Source organism: Mastigoproctus giganteus, chromosome 6, assembly GCF_048544385.1.
Source record: "Mastigoproctus giganteus isolate SK-2022 chromosome 6, ASM4854438v1, whole genome shotgun sequence".
Lineage (NCBI taxonomy): Eukaryota > Metazoa > Arthropoda > Arachnida > Uropygi > Thelyphonidae > Mastigoproctus > Mastigoproctus giganteus.
The window spans coordinates 8,007,668-8,029,002 of NC_143580.1; the positions used below are offsets into that span (position 1 = coordinate 8,007,668).

The 21,335-nt window shown below is 35.2% G+C and overlaps 1 protein-coding gene across 1 annotated transcript in view; it reads right to left on the reverse strand.

The window, feature by feature from the left end:
- Positions 1–21,335, reverse strand: part of LOC150083875 (retinoic acid receptor RXR-alpha-B-like) — a 207,216-nt gene that overhangs the window by 162,915 nt on the left and 22,966 nt on the right. The window contains exon 2 of the mRNA XM_090375822.1: positions 6,115–6,156. Coding sequence (XP_090231948.1) covers positions 6,115–6,156 — 42 coding nt within the window. The remainder of the gene's footprint in view (positions 1–6,114; positions 6,157–21,335) is intronic.

A 21,335-nucleotide genomic window follows, 5' to 3' on the forward strand; every position in this document is an offset into this window, starting at 1 on the left:
AAATTATTTTTACTTATTTTTTACTTATTACACTCACATTTTACTTATTTTTTTATATACTTGAATAATAAATTTATGCTTAATAAACTGTGTTAACATACTTAATTTGTTGTACTTATTGCAAAAACGTGAAAAATCATATAAAAAATAAATTTATTATTCTATATTTTAATATAGAATAATAAATTTATGCTTAATAAACTGTGTTAACATACTTAATTTGTTGTACTTATTGCAAAAACATTACTACTCAAGTAATAATATCGGGGAAAAAAAAAAAAAAAAATTTTAGAGTACTTTTCATATTCTTTTAATTTTCAATTTTTCCTGATAGCAAAGAATGAGTACCGGCATCTATTTTTTTTACAAAAAAAAGCATTGCTTATAACCCAAGTTAAGATTATAAAATTAAGCTGATAATTTATCTTTTTATAATTATAAGCTAAGATCAGCTCAGGATCAAAGTTTAGTGTTTGCACAGGAAACTTTTGTCTGTGGATTTCATTCTATTACACAACAACAGAGGTCTTTGTCTAGTCTGGTCTTGGCCAAATGTAATTCAATTAATCTATGTATTATCTGTAATCACACTGTTTATGCACACACTTCACGTTTCATGCAGTGAGAGCTGCTGTTAGTGGCATGCTCTCCTTGAATCAAAGTGTAAGTTGAAGGGCTGGGTTTTTAAATTTACATTCACTCTCCAACAGGTCTAAAGTGATTTTTAAGTTTAAAAAATTAATTAAAGATAAGTTTTTAATATAGAATGTGAATTTTTCACAGCTGTGTTCAGAAAAGATTGCAATCATAGGAAGCATCAAAAAATGAACAATTTTTAATTATTTTTTGCATTTTTTTTTTCCAATTTTTGCAGGCACAGAGGAATTTTGCATTTTTGCATGACCAATACAGAGTTAAAAGACTGACGTATGACAATCAATAAGTTGTAGAAGAAAAGAGAAATTTACCTCAATATGATATGTAGAACTGTTCTATATGATACTCTCTAGAAATTAAAATAAATATAACATTAATGCAAAATGATTAAAACAATTAAAAAATCAATAAAGTTTAACATAAATTTTGAAAAATGATTTTCATTAAATTTACATTAAACTTTTAAAATTCATTTTTAATTTTGTGTTCAATTGATTTTTTAATTGTTTTCAATTTATTTTTTACTGTAACAATTTTGCATTAACGTTATATTCATTTTAAATTCTGGAGAGTATCATACAGAAGAGTTTAAAAAATTAATTAAAGATCATACATATCATATTGAGGTAAATTTCTCTTATTCTTCTTCAAATATTGAAATCAACGTAGAACGTATTGAGCACCATAGCTCTGGTTTATACTATCAACTGACAATAAGCTTATTAAATGTACAGCAAATTACAAATTTATCATTTCCTATGTTTATTGAATGTTGAATGTTAAATTGCGTTTTCCTAACTTTTCCAAATGTAATGGAAAAGTTAATTACTTTAAGATAACACAGCAAACTTCTATAACATGTCCCTAACAATTTAAACTTACTTAACCTAACCTAACCCTTTCCACTGTGTTTAGAAAGGTTAAAAAAATGCTACAGATTTATCACAGGATATGATAAACTGGAAAGTTGTGATATGCCAGAATAATATTCTGTTCTGTGCAAGAAATATTTATAAACATATCCATCCTAGCAGAACCAATCAGATAATACCTCATGCTTTTTAAGTGATAGTGTACCATATCAGTGCGTGGTTACCTATTTTGTATTAAAAAAATTTTCCAGTTACTTATTTTAAATGGAATAATTTTTATAGTGTCAAAAAGTACACCATCCTCGATACTGTTTCAAAATCCACTCAAATAGTTCCATGCCACATGTAATATTTTATGATTAGTTATAACTTTAGGTGTTGGTCTGCATAAAATTTCAGTAATTACTGAAATGTTATGCAGTTATGCATTTTTTTTGTGCTTTTTCAAATCACATGCAGAAATAACATGTTATATTCTTTGCAAAGTCTCATCAGCAAAATGCCTTTTTTGAGCTCTTAGTAGTTTGGGTTTTTATTTTTAAATTGATTCTAGCAACCTATCTTTATCAATCTATTTTTCAAAGGGCAACTTTGAAATAGCCATCCAGAGAGGGCAACAAATGCATCATTTCTATATGCAGTGATGCTAATAAAGACACAAATTAAGTTTACAAAGTGGAATCATTACTACATCTCATATTGTAAAATCCTCCACAAGTTGACTAGTCTTGCAATAAATATGTGTTAAATTCTCACGTGTGAGGCCTTAAAAGGCCACAAATGCTTTATCCTTTGGTATCTCATATTGTGAAAATATTTCACAAATTGCTGTCTTACACTCTGGGAGCGTACCTGCCCACCAATGAAGGAAAAACTGTCCCTCAAATGGTGCCATCTGGGTGGTAGTGGCACTCAACAGAGAACAGCTTAAAAATTGTCTTCTCTATTTGAGAAGTGTCACTTATTCAAAGTGCAAGACTAGACAACTTATTGTGAAGGTTTTCACAAAATAAGAAATTGTAGTAATGATGTCACTTTGCAAACTTTGTTTGCTTCTTTATGAATTTCACTGCATATAGAAATACTTTATTAACTAAATTTATATGCATGTGTTGCTAAATTCTTGCTTTTTGAGGCCTTAAAGGCTGTAGATGCTTTAGCTTCATGGGGTTATCCAAAAATATTGATACAAATTACCGCCAAAGTAAAGGTGCTGCGATATATTACAGCACCCTCAATGGAGCCTTGAGTTTACAAGTGGTCATGGCTCCAGAAAAGATAGCATAACACACTGCTGAATAATAAATATTAATTTATTATTCCACTTGCTTGGTTTTTTTTAGGAGCATTAGTAACTAAGGCCATATTACTCCGAGAATATGCGGTGGTCATTCCCTGACCTTTACACATCCTCCGTATTTGGTGGTGACGGGCTCGAACCCCGGTCTAATCAAGAAGCGTGTGCTACGCACTGCTGCTCCTTCCCACCTGGCTACGGAGGCGCCTTATTATTCCACATGTATTTTATTTATTTATTTATATGTAACTGAATTCTGTATCTTTATAACTGAATATCGCTTGCGGTTAGTCGAAACTCTGAAAACTTGAAACCCTGAGTTGCTCAAGCAACCAGCATTCAAAGCAAAGACTTATAGAGGAACTTCTAGATTACTGGCTAGATTCAAGAAACTTTCTGCATAAGAAAAGTGAAGTTATTACCTATATTCTTGTGTATAAACAAAGTAACCCTAATTATATAAAAGATTTGAAAAAAAGAAAAATAAAAGAAACCTTTTACATTAAAAAATTTAGCCAGGTGGCTTTAAACAGAAACAAGGGGAAAACATAGGGGGGGTTCATGGAACAGGCTTTTCAACAACAAAATTAAGTAGAGACTAATGAAGCAAGGCAGGTGGTGTTGAAAAAAAAAAAAAAAAAAAAAAAAAGGATGTGAAAACTCATTTGCCTCTTAAATGACACCAGCAGTTAGAGAAAGGCAAATTTGTAATCTCTGTTCTGAATCATTATGCACATGAACTTGGTAAAGGGTTTTTAATATGATACTCATTTATTAAAATTTTAGATCCTGTTGTGTGAGGCAAAATCGGAATTAATGCAAATTCCGATTTTGCCTCACACAACAGAACAGCATATTTCTAAAATAAGGATTTTGAGAGGAAGGTGATTTCAAAATCCGTGTAGCATTCAGTTAAGCTCTTGACAAATCACAGATATTCAAGATAATCTACAGTAGCTGTGTTTGTTCATTATGTTTTCCACAGATGTAACTTTTTTTTCCTTGTTCATTGCATCATTCACTAAAAATCTCTTAACTAAATATTTAAAATGTGGTTTTGTTACGAAAATGGTCCTACAAGCTGTCAATTGTACCTGCATAAATGCAAAGACTGCTCCCAATCAAAAATTTCCTTGATGAGCCAGATTGCAAAGCCTATCCTAATGACACATCTTTCTAATGCCTTATAAAGTCATCAACCTACGTCTTAACCTGTCACTAGTCACACAAAAAACTGAACTTCTTTCGCGTGTGTATGTGTGTGTTAAAATTTGAAATATCAGCAAAAAATAATTCGCAATTGTTCAGATTTTGGATGTCATCTTTTTAATATTTTCTGAATGCAACTATGAAAAATCCATGTTTAATATTAAAAACAATTTTTTAAAAAAATTAAAACTCCCATTAGAGACCTGTTGGCGAGCAAATGCAAATTTAAAAACCACACACTTCAATGAACACTGTAATTAGACACAAGACTGTCAATAACAGGACCACTCACTGCACGAAATGTTGTTGTTTTTGGTTTTTAGGAGCATTAGCAACTAAGGCCATGTTGCTCCAGGGATATGCGGTGGTCATTCCCTGACCTTTCCGCATCCTCTGTGTATTTGGTGCATGAAATGTGAAGCATGCACATTGACAGTTTGATTCCAGATGATGCATCAATATCACAAAGCCAGAGAGAGCTTTGCCAATTGAAGGAAAGCATGCAACAATAAAGTGAGCTTGCTATCCATACCCACACATTACAGATACCAATCAACATGTTGTGTGATTAGGTTTAATTTAGTCATGATTTTTCCTAATTGTGTGATAATTAACAGACATTTCTGGAATTTTCGGTGGAGAATTTCAAGAAAACATTTTCAAAAGCAGCTATTAGGAGTTTCAGCTGTGTGGATGGAGTAGATGAAAAACAAATTTCTGAAATATTGTCAAGTCAAATCAACCCTGTGTGTACCTAAATCAGGGATAACCTAGTTCATTGAGTCATTCAGACTTATCATCAATTTTCTTAATTAAAAGGAAAAGTCCTACCCACAACTTGAAGACAGGTGGATACAAGATATGTTTTTGAATGATATAATGTAGCATTTACAAGCTCTAAACTTAGCATTACAGGTAAGGGACAAAAAATTATTTCTGGCCTCACTCAGACAATTTTTCAGCTTACAAAAAAAATAATAATAATAAATAAATAAACAAACTATAGCTTTTTGAAAATGACCTCAAGACAAAAAACTTGAATCACTTTCCCCTCTGAAGAATAGATCTTCTGAAAACCGGTTTTGAGGATATCATCCTCAGATGCAGGAACAATAATTACATGGTATGGTGGATTTGAAATGTGTACAGTGTCAGTATCTAGAAGAAAAGTAATATCAAGAGCAAAAAAAGAAAACCCAATTTTTTTTTTTTTAAGCAGTGGAAGCAATATTTGTGCTTATGTTGAGAGAGAGAGAGATTAGATATCAGAGTAATCCCAATAAAGATATGTGATCTTGTCTAGAAATCTGAATGTTATCAAAGATGAGGATGGGAGCATAATATTTAAATCTTTCTAGCAATCTAAGCAAAAATATACTACAAAATCATAAACTTCACATTTTCAGAAATATTATAAATTTTTGGGATGGAGAAACAAATTTTCCACATCAGAAGAAACAAATCAGATGTAAATTGCAGGCAATTTGAAAGTAAAGGCATTCAATTAAACTGCTAAATGGCTACGGCAAACTTTTCCATAGGCACCCAGAGTCTATAACTGCCAAGATGTCTTCATAACATTTCTGGTATAAAGAGAGAGCTATAATGTGTCAATGGTGCAGAGTGTCAAAACATCTGGGCTGACATAACACTTCTCAATTTCAAGTGATGGATTTTCAAACATGCAAAGATGTTTGCAGATATGTGAATGTGTTCTTTTTATAATGAAAAATAATTGAAATATCTTCAACAGTAGTGAGAATGAGCTATGGAAATATTAATGAACATGTAATGATTGATATTAAAACATTTTTTTTATAATGTAAGCAATAACATTGCTTACATTATAAACAAAGTAATATAAATTATATTTATATTTTAATGTAATATTAATGTAACAACTTTAAATTAATTATATTATTAAAAATGTAATAAAAGTTCACTATAATATAAATTATTACAGTGAACTTACCACATTTAGACATGTGATTGGATTGTTTTGTGAATATTAAAACATTTTTTACGATATAAACCATGTTATTGATTTGTCAAATATTACTAATAACTTATACAACTTACATGGAAATATATCTGATGAAGAATCATCACTGAAATCTGCCACTAAAAAAGCAAGAAAAAGAAAAATGAATCAAAATAATCAGTTTTTGAAGGGAATAGAAAAATACAGTTCAGATATAGGCAATAATTTGAATAACCCAAATAATTACTATATCTTAAACATATAATTGCGAGGCAGGGGTAGTCAACACAATTTTGCCCCCCTGCCTTGAAATCATTCTATATTTCATCAAGCAACTCAAAAGTAAAGAACTGTACAGTCTTGAATGGAAATCAGATTACTCATTAACCATATTACAACAAAATTATTACAGTGAACTTACCACATTTAGATATGAGACTGGATTGTTTTTGAAATAGGATTATTGTTTTTTCCCTGCTAGAGTTCTGCTAAAACTGGCAAAGCTGCCAATTAATAGCATTATCACCAAGAAAAAATATTTAGCACATAAAATATTCTTTCTTTTAAATAAGATTTATACAAATGCCAATTAAATTTATAATAATGCATGTACTAGGTTATACTGTACAGTACTTTACTATGGACTGCAAGAAAACTTAAGGAGGCAAGCGAATTTCAGCATGGAGTCTCATAGTTTACAATTATTTCCTATGCAAAAATGGAACAATTGTTGTGTCAAGGTACTCAGCATCTTTCAACAAATGTAAATATTTGTTGAAAGATCCCAGATATCTTGAATTTGCATTCAGTACTTTTCAATCTTATCGAAATCTAGTTTACTGGTACAAATGTGGTACTGGTATTAACGGACCCCAAGCACGTGCTTATAAGCTGTAGGTGCATTATGTCTGTAGAAATACGTGTTCTCATAAATTTGCATGTTGTGTGGGCTGAAAAACACGAATAACTAAAGGGGACCCTCTGCCATCTGAAGTCCTCCTAAAGTTAACTAATCTAACTTAAAGAGGACTTGAGAAATTACTCCAGTCATCAATGGGAATCAAATTCAGGCCTCTCTGAACAAGTAGCAGACAGACATAGTGTCAACTAGGCTGCCAAGGAGGGATAGTACAAATCTGGTTACCACTAAAAAACAGTAGCCAGTCAATGCTAAGACTTGTAGAATTGATACTTCATTGGGTCCCACCTGTACGGTTGAGCCCTCATACAGAAACCAGTCAATGTCCTTGAAGTGTCACAAGATGCTGAAAATTTGCCATGTCGTTTCAAAAAAGGTAAATTTCCTCTACCTTTACTCTTATTTCTGACTTAGGAAAGAATTTGTTTCATGAAGGTTTACTGATTGGTTGTATTACTTTTTTTTTTTTTTTTTTTTTTTTAAATGGTGCAGTGGCAGTTCTAAAGGTTTCTCTCTCTCTCTTTTTTTTTTTTTTTTTTTTTATCTCATGCACACATGAAAAGCAGATCAAAGCTGTAGTCATTCACCACCTTCTATGGTGGTGAATTACTACAGCTTTGTTTGATGGTGAGAAAACAGAGACAAATTTCTGTAGACTGATTTTCAAGAAATAATTAAGGGTAGTAATTCCAGAAATAAAAGGAATAAATGAAACAGAAAAGTAAATTTGTTAAGTTTGGATTTGAAATGTGAGTGAGTACTGGCTGTTCACACATGTTCAGACTTTTTTTTGAAAGAAATGAGAAGAAAAAAATGCTAATTCATGTGTGTTCATTGTATTGTAGAAAAGGAATGCTCCAGAAACTAGGCACTGCTGCCATAGGGAGCAGACTGATTCAGTAAAAGAGTGGGAGGGAAGGAAGAAGAATCATTATCACAATTTTTTTTTTCTTTTGGATATAGTAAAGGGTTTTTAGAGAGTATATTGGAAAAACTTCAACAGATATAGAAGTTCCATGTAAAGCATATTCAAGAACTGTAGAGTTATACAAGGTTGAGGTCTTGGTTAATGAACTTCATTCCTGCAAAGACTTTCACACCAGCTGTGCACATCTCTCACATCCACAATGCTGTCAGGACAAATTTCAAACATTTCCTGATGAATTTCAATGGGAGTTTTCCATGCTAAATACAAAAACTGGATAATTACATGTTATTCTTGATGGTTAAAGGCTGCCATCTCAAACAGCACAAAAACACTATGTTGTTCGAAGTGTGGAGTGCAATTGATGTGCTGCCATCTTTTGCCAACATTCTAAACTAACCTACTATTTTTAAAGCGATCGCAACAATATATATATATATATATATATATATATATATATATATATATATACATATACATATATACAATTTTTTTTTTGTTCAATTTGGAGAACTTATAAGCACTTGTTTGTTTGTTATTTGGTTTTTAGGAGCATTAGTAACTAAGCCATATTGCTCCGGGGATATGTGGTGGTCATTCCCTGACCTTTCTGCATCCTCCGTATTTGGTGGGCAAGGGCTCGAACCCTGGTCTAATCAAGAGTGTGCTACGTACTGCTGCTCCTGCCCACCTGGCTACTATAAGCACTTGTAAGAATCTTAAGAGGATAAATAAAACAAGTAAAAGCAATTTATTTTTTCTAGGAATGCACGCAGAGAAAAGCAATGACATTAATGAGGGAAACAAAAGGATGCGCTTACCAGGAAAGGCTTCAATTTTGAAAATGGAAGAGTCAAGAAAAGGAAAATATGAAAACATTTTAGTATTACTTTTCCATATAGTCCCCTTGTCTGAATAAGGGGAGGAAGAGGCACACAGCAAAAGAAAGGCAGGCAGAGTACCCACTTGTGAAATTCCAATTGAGATATACAGATACAGAATTTGATTGTCAGACTCATAGATAGTGCATCTTGTATGAAGTACAGAATATACCTCCATTAATATTATATAACAGAAAGAAATTTTATAAGAATTTGTTTGATAGACAGAATCACAGGCAGACACTAGATCACTATAAATAATATGCTAAGAAAAGCAGCAAGGATTTCTTTAATTATATAAACTCTAAAAAGAAGGGAATGAATCTGATTGGTCCACTTGATATCGATGGTTTGACTGTTGATGATCCTGCTCAGATAGCAAACACTGAATGAGTATTTTGCATCTACATTCACATATGACGAGTTATTAAGGATTGAAAATGCCAGGTTATCAAATGATAACCTTCTGATTTTGTAATAACTGAGAGCAAAGTGGAGGAGAAATTGTTGAAGTTAAACATTACCCCAGAGGCTCACATCTGGTGAGTATGAGCATGGCACACCCAGGGTCTTGAGATAGATATCATCATTTTTCTCTTTTGATGATTCCTCTCTCTCTCTCTCTCTCTCTCTCTCTCTCTCTCTCTCAGGGTACTCAAATTACTTTTGGCTGGTGCAGCATAAGCCGCAGGCTTCCTTGCACCATATAGCTAATAATAATAAGAAAGGCACCTGGGGTGGATGGGATCTATCCAGTTATATTAAAGGAGGCGGCAAAGGAAGTAAGCAAACCCTTAGCCACAATTATGAGAGTATCCTTGGACCCCACGAACTGAAGATGTCCAAATGTATCCCTAATTCACAAAGGGGAGATACAAGTAATTACAGACCAGTTAGTTTAACTTCTGTTCCAGGTAAAATAATGGAGTCACTCGTTAAAGATGCATTGCAGGATCATCTAGACAAGACTGCAGCAATAATTCAGACACAGCATGGGTTTGTTAAGGGAAAGTCTTGTCTGACAAATTTGATTGGATATTATGATGTGGTTACAAAGGAACTGGATGCAAAAAATAGTTTTGATATCACATACTTGGATTTCAGGAAAGCTTTTGACACTGTTGTGGATGGAAGACTACCATGACCTGCCCTGACAGGCTGCCAGGGTAGGTCATGGGGTTTTGTCAATGATATACAGGAATTTTGCTAGCAGGGAAAAGGAAGTGATTGTCCCTCTGTATAAGGCAATGGTCAGGCCATGCCTTGAGTACTGTGTACAGGTCTGGAGGCCTCATTTTAGGAAGGATGTAGATTTGCTTGAGCGTGTATGGAAAAGGGCAACAAGACTGGTGAGGGGAATGAAGGGATCTTCTTATCAAGAGAGGCTTAATGCAAATTGCAGCAGCTGGAGACTAGGCACATGTGAGGTGATCTGATTGAGGTATATAAGGCCTTGAATGGGTTGAGCACGCTGAATTCTGATGGGATTCTTTCACTTGTTCAGATTACGAACCTAAGGGGACATAAATTCAAATTGAGGAAAGACAGATGTAGAATAGATGTGTGGATTGCCTTTAGCCAGCGGGTGGTTAATTGCTGGAACAAACTTTCATCTATCGTTGTGGAAGTTGATAGGTTAAATAAATTTAAGGAGGAACTGAACAAACATTTAGAGGGAATTGTTGTGTTAATTTAATTTAATTTTATTTATTTTTTTAGCTGATGTTGCATAAGCTCATACACTTGCTTTCTTGCATCACATGCCACTGTTACTACATCTAGCTGAGTAATGAAGTTTATTGCATCAGTAGCAAGGATATATAGCGTCAAACATTTTCATAATTTTTGAAACATCCCTCTTATCACGGTGAATGTGGGAGATGTGAGGGAAGAATCACCCCAATTAGTGAAACTAATAGTAATTTCTGAAAAGTTTGAAAACAGAAGACAGTGAAGACTGTCAACCTTTCATTTCAACCACCCTAATTTTGGAATGGTAAATTTAAGAAAAACTTTTGAAAAAAATTTATTGTTAATACAATGGAAATTTAAAATTCAATAAAAATAAAACTAAAAAGCCAATAAAGAACGGTATAGGATTATTACTCTTATTATTTTGGTGTTATTCAACTTCAGATTCATTACTGACTTGATCATTATTATTCTCAACATCATCATAATCCTCTTCTCTAGTATCACTGTCATTATCATACAATAAATGATCTTCAGTGCCATCCATTGCATTACTTATACCACATTTTTTAAAGGGCTTGACCACAATGTCATTCTTAACATCATGCCATGACTTCAGCACCCATTCACACACTTCTGCTTTTGATGGACATTTCATTCTTCCCATAGGCATAGTATCATGATTCCCCTCTATCATCCATTTATTCCATTGCTCCTGCATGTTATTCTTGAATGGCTTATTTATGCTGACATCTAATGGCTATAACTAGGAAGTTAAGCCACCTAGAATTACTGCCAATTCTGTGTTTATTATTTCGGCTAGTTTTTTGATGTTTTCAGTCCTATGTGCTCTAAACTGATCCCACACTAGTAGTGCATTTTCTCATTAGTCCACAAGGACCAAACTTTTACAAAGCAATCCTTGATACATTCTTCATCCATCCATCCCTCCCTTCAGTTGTACAAGTATATGAATTCCATTTGGCAGTTTATCTTTTGGTAAAGTTTTTCTTTTAAAAATTAACATTGGCAGAAGTTTGGTTCCTTCAGCACAACAAGTTAAAACTGCGGTGTAGTTTGTATTTTCATGTCCAGTGGTTTTAAGATTTTTGCCTCTCGGATTTATAGTTTTATTGGATGGCATCCCAAAAGTCAAAGGAATTTCATCCATATTCCTGATTTGGCTAAGTTCATAGTTGCTTCGTTTTCTAGCATTAAGGACAAATTTACTGAAACCTAATATTTTCTGTTCGTACTCAGCAGGCATTCTCTTGTGCATAAACTTAACCCGTTTCTTTTCATGAAGTGATAATAGTAAGATTCAGTTCCTTTCAAGTCATATATCCCAATATCAAGCTGCTCATTTCTGTGCTACTGCTATTATCATTTTAGTACTCACTGCAATACCCATGTCTCTAAGTTCCATTATCCAACTACACAAATATTCTTCCAAATTTGGCCATTTAGGTGGAATTTTACAAAGGTTGTGCTTTGTTTTATCAGCTTCTTGTAGTAAAACTTCCTGCTTCCTCCACTGATGAATCATCTTCTCAGTAGGTGACAGTCCGAAATTTCGTTCTTCTGCTCTATTCCTGTGTTCTTTGGCATATTGTACTACTTTTAGCTTAAATCCAATAGTATTATTTTGCCTTATTATTATTATGCACCTGTCAATGATTAGGGCTTAAATGTATAACTGGAATTCACTTGTTACTCCAAAAACAGCCAGGTAATTACTGAAAAGTGTACTAACGTGTAGTAGTTAACTATATGTTACCTCTTGGTTTTTCACGTGTGCTGTTTTTCCACTTTCGGCTTCTAAGACACAGGGCAATTTTTAAAGGTATTTATAAGGAGAAAAAAAAGTATGTCTTATAAGCTGACAAATATGATAAACTAAAAGTCCATAGAGAACTGGACCGAGGACAGAGAATCCAGCCCTCCTCCCAAGATATTAAAAAATATAGTATTAGTATTACTAGTGGCAGATGATGCAATAATGCCAGATCATACAGCATCAGTCAAAAAAAAAAAAAAAAAAACACAATCACATACCAACTGTCCATCAACTTTAGTAGTCTGTAGTTTTTCCTCAACTTTACTCAAACTACCCACTTCCAAAATGCCAGTTGAAAGTGCTACTTGCTGGCTAATTTCCACACACCTATCCTGCAACCACCTTCCCTCAATTTATGTCCTCTCACATGTGTAGCCTGAACAGGAGTAAGGATGCCAAGAGCACTGAGTTTAATCAATCCATTTAGAGCCTTAAATACCCAACCAGATCACCTTGCAGGTGCCTAGTCTCCAGATGCTATAATTTGTAGATGTTGTTATTTGGTTTTTTAGGAGCATTAGCAACTAAGGCCATATTGCTCCGGGATATGCGGTGGTCATTCTCTGACCTTTTTGCATCCTCCGTAATTGGTGGTCATGGGCTTGAACCCCGGTCGAATCAAGAAGCGTGTGCTACGCACTGCTGCTCCTTCCCACCTGGCTACGGAGGCGCCTATATAATTTGTAGAACTGAAGCATTTTGTGGTAAGAGCATCCTTTTGTTCCCTCACCAATATCATTGCTCTTCTCTGCACCTAGTAAAGCAAAAAACTTAGTTTCATTCTTAGAACTTTCCAGCTATGCAGAGATCAACCATTCAAAAAAGAAATCAACAATTTCCCAAATATTTAGAAATAATGGATACCCAAAAACTCATAATGAAAACAATTAAAACAACAAAAGAGAAATATTTCAACATACACCCATTTGACAAAGAACCAGAAAAAGGGTACATTACCATCTCCCAAATTAGTGAACAGATAATATGGTAAACCCCTCCCTTCCCCACTTCACCCCCGATGAAGACCCTTTCCACTAAACACCCAGTGTATAAATTACAATACAAAGATTGCTAAAAATCATATATTCGGGAAAGTGGTAAAAGATTGTTCAAAAGAATTAAATAATATAAATATGACATAGTACACAGCCAAATAACAAAATTGGATACTGCATTCCACACTTGGTATGAGGACCACCAATGAGATTTCAAGAACATCTCTATTCTAACTACTGACAGGTACAGGAAATGCAGATTGCAAAGAATCCTTCAATATCAGCATAACCGAAAATATTAACCAAAACAAAGGCATGCAGATAGACATTAACCACATGTATATTTTCAAGAGCAGACTATTAGAAATAAAAAATAAAAATAGAAGCTATAATAATCATACTTCTAAAAAAGAACCCTCAACCCTCCCATCTAATGTAATCTTAAACCCACCCATACAATTAAGATGCTCATAAAGATTAGCCACCAAACAAATGTCTAATCCTACAATATCCAAACCCTTATTCTCTCTGAGGTACAAAATATGATTAGCCCCGGGAGACTCGAGGCTGATTCAAAAAACTTAGTTTGAGAGTACAGAACATAAATATAATTCTAAACTACTGTTTTAGTTTGTGAGGATGATGGTACTATAAGGATAGCATTACAAGAACCTAAGTATTCATGGCTATCTATTTACTTAAGTTTATTAAATTAATCTAATTAACTAAATTATTAACTGGTTTAAAAGAATTATTTAAACTACTAGAAATTAATCTTTACTAATAGTTATTGGTTAACTAATTCAGGATGTATTATGCATATAATCACTAAAGGCTAAATATTAACAATTAATAAATTTATCAACAAATTAACAACTATATGTAATAATAAGTCGCCAAAATTTACTAGTTCTGCTGTCTTTGCAGTCACTGAAGTGGTACAGGAAGTACCACAAAAAGGCCTGAGAATAATCTGTAATTCTTTAAGAAAGTAAATGCAGATTACACTCCATGCAGGTTGAAGCATTCATTATTTCACCAATTTTAATGTTTTATTTATATTAACTCTATTGGTGTAATGCAAGTAAATATCCTGCAATTCACATCCTATTTGTCTGGCCCACTCTACCCAAAAGTCTGATGTACAGTTCACATCTGTTTATGCCAGACAATTAACTGGAAGTTTGAATTTGCTTCTCAAGATTTTATAATTGACATATAAGTTTAAAATTAAGGATATAAAGATATTTATATAAGGATATAATAAAAATGAAACATGAATTTTTTTGCAGTGTACTGCTTATTACAATTTTTAGAATTTCATTAATGCACGTGCCTGTAGATAATATAGGACTTAGTTGAAACTATATTATCAATCAGATGCCAGCACCTTACTTTAAAGCAATGATAAAATGCACCTTCAAGGAGACAGAACTGATACAGTGTATAAAGACAGAAAGAAATGTGACTGTTGCCAGGTGCTGGTGAATAACCTTGGTCAGAGATTTGTAGCTTGCTTAATGCTATAAATATCAAGGCTGAATCCTTTCGTCCTTGACTTTATGTAGATAAAGGTGAAGTTTACATTGGGAGATGGCCTTGATTTTCTTCTTTTTTTTTTTCCTTTTTTTTTTAATCACACAAAACCAGTTTTTTGTTTTAATTCCTGACACTCAGATTAAAAAAAAAAAAAAAAAGCATCTCTTGAGAATTATATGATCTGAATTTGTGAGAATATGATTTTAAATTTGACATATACCTTGCATTTTGCTTATTTAATTTTTATATCTCTGCCAGCAGAGAAAGTTTCTAACAAAGAGCAATAACCGCTCCTTGTGATATTTTAGGACATTTCTGAAGTTTATCTAGATAAAGAATTAAGTCCAAAGATGTATTTTTAATACATTAAACATGTTTGGACTCAGAAGCAAAGGTCCAGCTTTTCCTCTCATCTACTTGCTCCTTCTACTACACCGAATGATGTTTTTGAATAATGTATAATGTTTTTTGAGGTTGCTACATTGTTGACACCTAATGTGCCTCCCATTTCAAGAGTACCAACTGAAATCAGATCTGGAAGTTGCTAAATAGCAGAATTATTTCATGCAGATGGTAAAAATTACAGCTGATGTAATGACAATTCAGCAATTTACACAAGTATTTACAGCAAGAATATGTGCACACAATTGCTGAGAATAAAATAAGTCACCTCTAATATACAGTCATTCTTCTAAATCAAATGAACAACTGTCATCTTGTGGAATTCATTACTGAGTGATTTTTGTGATCAATGTGATCCATCCAATTAGGCCTTGAAGATTGGTCAAATGTAGAACAGACAAAAAAAAAAAAGTCTTGGAGTATCATGAAGTATCAGACTCAAAAATCAATTCCACAAGACTTAAATAGCATGCAAAACAAGTTCAAGGCCATTTCTCCATAGATTTTTCTCATTAAATACTTGCTACACAACTGCAATGTGAGTTTTCTGCAATGCTTCTTTAACAAGCGACTTCATTATTTTCCCCTGGAACAGAAGTCAAACTAACAGGTCTATATTTACTTGTGTCACCCTTTGATCCCCCTTTGTGAATTGGAGATACATTTACACATCTCCAGTCTGCGAGGGCTTCCCCCGAGTCTTTTTTTTTTTTTTTTCGTTGTTGGCGCATCGGCTTCTGTGGCCATATTGCACCTCCCAAGGTTTTTGCAGTACTTTGATCCAAGCCCGAGGCGGGAATCGAACCCGCGACCTTTGGGTTGCCAGGCAGGTACTTTACCCACTCGGCTAGCCCGGTCGGCTCCCCCGAGTCCAAGGATGCTCTCATAATTATGGCTAAGGGGTTGCTTACTTCCTTTGCCACCTCCTTTAATATAACTGGATAGATCCCATCCATCCCAGGTGCATTTTTTTATGTTTAACTTCAACAATTTCTCCTCCACTTTGCTCTCAGTTAGCAATAGCATTAGTACAGGCATTTGATGCAAGAAAGCAAGCTTATGCAGCATCAGCGGAAAAAAAAAAAAAAAAAAAAACCACTTCCACTTCACCCCTCTCTTCGTTCAAAATACCTGTCCAGCTGAGCCTTAAACTTATTTAGGCTATCAACCTCCACGACAAGGGATGGAAGTCTGTTCCACCAACCAACCACCCGCTGGCTAAAGGCAAATTTCCGCACTATCCTACATCTGTCTTTCCTCAATTTGAATTTATGCCCTCTCAGGTGATTATTCTGAGGTAGAGGAAGAATCCCATCAGCATTGAGCATGCTCAACCCATTCAAGGCTTTATACACCTCTATCAGATCACCTCGCTGGTGCCTAGTCTCCAGACACTGTAATTTGCAAAACTTAAGCCTTTCTTCGTAAGAGCACCCCTTTGTTCCATTCACTAATCTTGTTGCCCTTCTCTGTACTCGTTCCAGCAGCTCTACATCCTTCTTGAAATGAGGCCTCCAGACCTGTATACAGTACTGTAGGTGTGGCCTGACCACTGCCTTATACAAGGGAATAATCAACTCCTTATCCCTGCTGGAAAAATTCCTGTATATCATTGACAATACTCCATGAGCTACTCTTGCAGCCCGTCTGCACTGCTCAGAGAACTTCATTTCCGCCTGCACAACCACCCCCAAGTCCCTTTCATTCTCTACCACTGTCAGTGTAGTACCACAGAGTTGATACGTTGTTCTGGGGTTGCTGTTTCCCATGTGTAGTACTTTAACATTTGTCAATGTTAAACTTCATTTGCCACCTCTCAGCCCATCTGCTCAACCTTTCCAGATCCTGTTGCAGCAGCATAGTGTCAGTAGTGTCCTTGACAACCCTGCCAACCTTTGTATCGTCTGCAAACTTGGACATTAAGCTTGATATACCATCATCAATATCATTTATAAATACAGAAAACAATAATGAACCCAACACTGAGCCCTGAGGGACTCCACTAATAACATTAGTCCACAATGAGCAGTGTTCATTGATTACCACTCTCTGTCTTCTCCCCCTCAACCACCCCTTTATCCATAGCAGCAATTTGCCTCCAATTTGTGTAGCAGTCTTCCATGTGCAACAGTATCAAAAGCCTTTCTAAGATCCAAGTATATAATATCAAAGCTATTCCCTGCATCCAGTTCTTTTGTGACTGCATCATAGTATCCAATCAAATTGGTCAGGCAAGACTTCCCCTTAACAGAACCATGCTGTGTCCGAGCTATAACTGAAGTCTTGTCTAAATGATCCTGCATCCTGCAGTGCTTCTTTAACCAGTGCCTCCATTAATTTTCCTGGAACAGAAGTTAAGCTCACAGGTCTATAATTACTTGTGTCAGCCTTTGATCCTCCTTCGTGAATTGGGGTCACATTTGCACATTTCCAGTCTTTGGGTACCTCCCCTGAGTCCAAGGAAGCTCTCATAATTATTCAAGAGTTTGCTTACTTCCTTTGCTGCCTCCTTTAATATAACTGGATAAATCCCATCCACCCCGGGTGCCTTTCTTGTGTTTATCTTCAACAATTTCTCCTCCACTTTACTCCCAGTTATTTCAAGATTCTGTAGCTTACTGCTAGAGTTGAATACACCTCTGGCATTCCCTTCGCTAAATAACTCCTCATGTGTGAATGTCGATGCATGTTTTTCTTTGCATTCCTTTCAAGGATTTCTCGTAATCTGCCTTTGCCTGCCTAACCTCCTTTGTAACTTGGTTGCATATCAACTTGTATCTATCATAGGCTTCTGTGTCATGTGTTAATTTGTAAGTATCCCATGCATTTTTCTTCTCTGCCATATGCCTCATTAGTTCATCTGACATCCATTTTGGCCTAAACCTTGAACAATATTTCTTAGTTGTTATGTAAAGCCTAGTAGCTTCCAAGATAAGTTCTTTGAATGCTTCCCATTTTGAATTTGCTATTGGTAACATCATCAGTTGGTCCCACTGTATAGAATTTAAATACTGTCTCAGTCCATCGTAGTCGCCTTTACGGAAGCAATAACCCTTCCCTTTACCCCTGATGGTAGCCACATTTTTGAGTAAATCCCACTTCAGCACACTGTGAACACTGCCACCTAGTGGTTCATTTATCTGCAGATTCTTAATGCATGAAGAATCACTGCTGATAATCATATCAAGAGTATTACTCCCTCTAGTTGCCTCTCGAACATGCTGATGTAGAAAACAATCATCCAATAAATCCACAAAAGCACTGTAGGTGTATGAGTGACCAGCCCTCAAATTCCAGTCAATATCTGGGAAATTAAAATCTCCCATTATAAGACTCTCTGATTTACTGGCCCACTCTATTTCCCTGTACAGTTTCTTATTATAAGTCATTAGGCCTATAGCACACTCCTACTCTCAATTTTGATCTCCCAATGCTTATGTCACACCAAACTCACTCAACACTGCACTGTCCAGCGATGTCAACTGGCTTCACCTCCTTGGTTTTTATGTGTTTCTTAACTAATAGCATAACCCCTCCCCCCTTCCTATCCTGTCTATCCTTTCTGTAGACGTCGTACTCCCCAAATTCCAGTTCTGCATCCCTTATATCTGTGTGACACCATGTCTCTGATATCCCAACAATATCTGCCTTTGATGTTTTGAGCAATACCTCAAATTCATCAAATTTGTTTACTAAACTCCTAGCATTGGTGTACACGCAAGTATACCTGCACCTGTTTCTATTCTTAGCTACCCTAACACAACCCATGTGTTTACTTGTACCGCAATGGCTCCCAGCAGTCTCTGAAATATCAAGCATCTTGTTTTTCAGGCTTCTGCTCATTCTAATAGAAGCAGTGCAAGAATCTCTTTCACCTCTGCCAGTGGCTACTGTCAATCTATTGGTCTTTGTCTCCTCCCAAGCTAGCAGTTTTCCGACCCACCTAACACTGCCTCGATAGCATCAGCAAATATTCTTGCACCCTTTCTATTTAAGTGTATCCCATCCCTGTAGAAGCAATCTCTCCTGTTAACAAGTACAGTCCAGGCTGAAAAAAATTCTACCCCTTGAGCCTTGCACAATCTTTCCAGGGCCGAATTGATCGACAAGGCTCTCATCATATACTCCCTCCTATCGTGTCTGGGCAGAATTGCAGACACTTTCAAATTCAACCCTAATTCTCGGCTTTTGTTCAACAGTGACCTGTACTTGTTAAGTAATTCTGCCGGTCTCCTACTCTTAGTTATTACAAAATTAGTTATTACAAAATCACTTAGCACTCTGTTAGAGTTTGATAAACTTCTGGCACTCCCCTTATTGAATAACTCCTGGGGCTCACATCTGGTGAGTATGGGCTTGGTACATCCAGGGTTCCGAGCTGGATATCATCATTCTTCTCTTTCCTGGTGAATCCCTTCTACTTTTGTCTGTCTGTCTGTCTCTCTCAGGGAGACTCAGGAATTATTTTTTTTCCCCCTGGTGCAGCATAAGCCTCAGGCTTCCTTGCACCATACAGCTATTAATAATAATAACTCCTCATGTGTGAATGTAGATGCAAAATACTCATTCAGTTTATCAGCTACCTGAGCATGATCATCAATAGTCAACCCATGTATGTTAAGTGGTCCAATCTGATTCATCCCTTTCCTTCTAGAGTTTACATAAGTAAAGAACTCTTTGCTGTTTTTCTTTGCATCCTTTGCCAAGGAGTTCTCGTAATCTGTCTTTGCTTGCCTAACCTCCTTTGGGGCTTGATTACAGACTATCTTATATCTACCATAGGTTTCTGTGTTGCCTGATAATTTATATGCATTTTTCTTCTCTGCCACGAGTCTCATTAGGTCATCTGACATCCATTTGGGCCTAAACCTAGAACATCATTTCTTATTTGGAAGAAAAAGCCTAGTAGCTTCCAAGATTACCACCTTGAATGTTTCCCATTTAGAATTTACTGTTGGTAACATCATCATTTGGTCCCACTGTATACAATTTAAAAAATCTGAGACCACTGTAGTCACCTTTACGAAAGCAAAAACCCTTCCCTTTACCTCTGATAGTAGTTACATCTTTAAGTAAATCCCACATCAGTACACTTTGATCACTGCCATCTAGTGGTTCCTTTATGTGTAAACTCAGGTTACGTTAAAGCATGGTTATCTGTGATACACACAAAGTTTTTAAATTAACCTGCAAGGCAGCCATGTTTACAATTTGCAGCATGTTGCAATGTCATCAGGTGTGTTCCCTGTACTATTTTTTAAAATATGATCATTTTATGTTTATGTAAAATGTAGACAACCTGAAATTTTCAAAAGTAACATATTTCAAGAAAAGCTCACTGCAACATACATTTTCAGATGTATGTTGCAATGATGAATGAAACAAACTCAGATAACGATGGAACAGAACTGCAGAATTAGGAATTTTGTTTACTATTGGTACATGAAATTTTGAATTTATCTGTACAAAAATTAACTGAAAAAATTATATTTAAATACTGAAATACTCTACAGAATAAGAAACTTGCACTTATGGGTAGTTTAAGTGAAGTTATTTGCTCACCCCTTCTTATGAAGGGATGAGCAAATAACTTAATTTCTGCAAGTTGCAGCACATGGAGACTAGGCACCTGCAAAGTGATCTGATTGAAGTGTGTAAGGCTTTGCATGGTTTGAACAGGCTCAGTGCTGATGGGATACTTCCACTTGCTCAGATTAAGAACCCGAGGGGACATAGATTCAAACTGAGGAAAGACAGTTGTAGTATAGATGAGCAGAAGTTTGCCTTTAGCCAGCTTCATCTGTTGTTGTTGTGGAAGTTGATAGCTTAACAAATTTAAGGCTGAACTAAACAAACATTTGGAGTGACCGGATGGGTAAAATGGAAGGGGATTTTTTTTTTTTTTTTTTTTTGGCTGATGCTATATAAGCTTGCTTTCTTGCATCATATGCCTCAACTAATGCTAATAACTTAATTATAGGAAATAAATTATAGATTGCATTTTTTTTTTCATAATTACACAAGGCACAGAAATCAACTTATGTATCTGGGGTGTGAGGCTGCAAGGCAGTGCATCCAGAGTGCCCTCTGAAAGTACTGGAGAATTTGAGAAATGTCTACAGTTCCAAA